Source organism: Amphimedon queenslandica, unplaced genomic scaffold (genome assembly GCF_000090795.2).
Source record: "Amphimedon queenslandica unplaced genomic scaffold, v1.1 AMPQUscaffold_12115, whole genome shotgun sequence".
NCBI lineage: Eukaryota > Metazoa > Porifera > Demospongiae > Haplosclerida > Niphatidae > Amphimedon > Amphimedon queenslandica.
In genome coordinates this window covers 3,647-5,561 of record NW_003547646.1, presented here as the reverse complement: position 1 = coordinate 5,561, position 1,915 = coordinate 3,647, and the positions used below count along the sequence as shown (strand labels likewise).

Sequence of the window (1,915 nt, the reverse complement as noted above, 5' to 3'; positions counted from 1 at the left end):
GTTAATATACAAGCTAGTGCTTCTGTTGTGCGTCAATACTATAATACTTCTGAACTTGAACTTATTCAAGTGTGTAGTTCGTCACATACCTGTGTAATCACTGTGTGTAACATTTTCCTTTGCATTGATCAATCTACCACATATTTTCTAATCCAGCCAGCTAACATTACTAAGGTGAACTATACTTTTTCAAGCCCTAGACTTCATGGGCCAATACTTGCTAGTTTTTGTGGAACGGTTTTGGTTGGAAGTTTTTTTTGCAGTTGCTGTGTCGTTATATTTTTTTGCATGGCTTTATTTTTTCCTTGTGATGTTGACTGTGAAGATGTCTTTTGTGATTGTTTATTTAAAAGAACTGAGCCTGCTCACATTGTGCGCTATGAGCTACAACCTAGACCAGCGGCAACCACAGTCTCACATAGTGAGACCCAGCCGCTTTCTGTGCCTCGACCTACTCCGTCAAGACAGATTCAGCAGGATGATAATAATAATAATAATGATAATAATGAAGACTGTTCCAGAACTTCTCATGAAAGCAGACAAAATATTGATAGATTTGATGAGGATTTAAGTTTAGCATTATACTTAAGCAGTCAAGTTGAGACTAATTCTAATCAAAATGAACAAAGCAACAGTAACTCATTTGTCTCTTTGATTGAAGAGGATGAAGAGAATTGGGATGATTTCAGTGAACACTTACCAACAGAATCTGATAGCATCCCCTTAATTGATTTTTCAGATGATGGACCACTTAACGAAGGTGCAAATCCACCAAATTATTGGGATATAATCAGTCATTCTGCAAATTTAGCTGGTAAGCTCCAGTGATTGCATTGAGATTTATGTTAAAATTATGTGTAGATAAAAATAAAAAACTAATTCAAATCCAACCTGTTTCTTTGTAGAAGTCCCAGCCATGCAACAAAATATGACTGAGCAGTGTGCATCTGCTACAAACAATGAAGACAATAACTTGATTACAGTACATGTAACAAGTCCTTTGGCAGTTATACCTCACATTAATCAGGCTGACCGTGTCCAACCTGTTTCATGTAAGTCTAAGCTAATTAATTATTCCTAATAATAATAACGGTTATTTTCAGTAGTTGATGATATTTTATTACCATTGCCTTCATTTATATTATCATTGCCTTTACCATTGGAGGTTAAAAGTATGTTGAAATATTGCATGACTGCAAGTAATACATGTACCAAGTAAAACAACATTCTTTTGTTGCACCTATAGCTATTAATGAAGAAAGAAAAGAGTTATCAAGTGATAATGATGCATCACATACAGAATCATCATCTGTTGGGCCTCTAACATTATATAAACCACTTCCATCTGACTTTAAGGCAAAATTAGGTATGTGCATTATGTTCATACACAGTTTATGCATACTGAAAACAATTTTGTTTTATTAATGACACATTTTTGTTTTGAAAATTACTTTTATAGATGAAAGTCATGCTCCTGCTATACTCTCTGCCATCAAAGGCATAGTTGATGAATGGGATATTGTAGGAATCTTCCTTGGCATTGATAATGCTAATATAGAAAGGATCAAATCTAATAATAGCAATGTTGATCATCGTCGCAAGGAAATCATTATTGCTTGGCTAAGATATGGCAATGCAACACGTCAGCATCTAATTGAAGCACTGAAAGAGGTCACTAGACCAGACATTGCCCGCAAACTGGAGGAGCTATAATCATTTTTTGGTTGTATGAGATTTAGTTTTGATTTTTAATTATAAAAATTATAGCGTGTTCAGGCCTAAATAAAAAAAGTAATTTGCTGAGCATAATAGTGAATAAATTGGCCTTGCTAAATTATTAAGCTATTACATGTTGGCTTTTATCAGCACAATGCCTCTTAGTGTCACAACAGTAACATGCAGCTACTTACGACTG

At 34.6% G+C, this 1,915-nt stretch overlaps 1 protein-coding gene across 2 annotated transcripts in view; it reads left to right on the top strand.

The window, feature by feature from the left end:
* The window catches only part of LOC109588402 (uncharacterized), a 9,948-nt gene extending 8,039 nt beyond the window's left edge, over positions 1–1,909 (top strand). The window contains exons 4-8 of one of the 2 annotated variants that reach the window (XM_020004574.1): positions 7–814; positions 906–1,052; positions 1,107–1,172; positions 1,247–1,366; positions 1,460–1,909. In XM_020004574.1, coding sequence (XP_019860133.1) covers positions 7–814; positions 906–1,052; positions 1,107–1,172; positions 1,247–1,366; positions 1,460–1,713 — 1,395 coding nt within the window. In that variant the 3' untranslated portion in view covers positions 1,714–1,909. Of the gene's footprint in view, positions 1–6; positions 815–905; positions 1,053–1,103; positions 1,173–1,246; positions 1,367–1,459 lie in introns of both variants that reach the window. The other variant, XM_020004573.1, reaches the window with a different exon arrangement.
* The last annotated feature ends 6 nt before the right edge of the window (positions 1,910–1,915 follow it).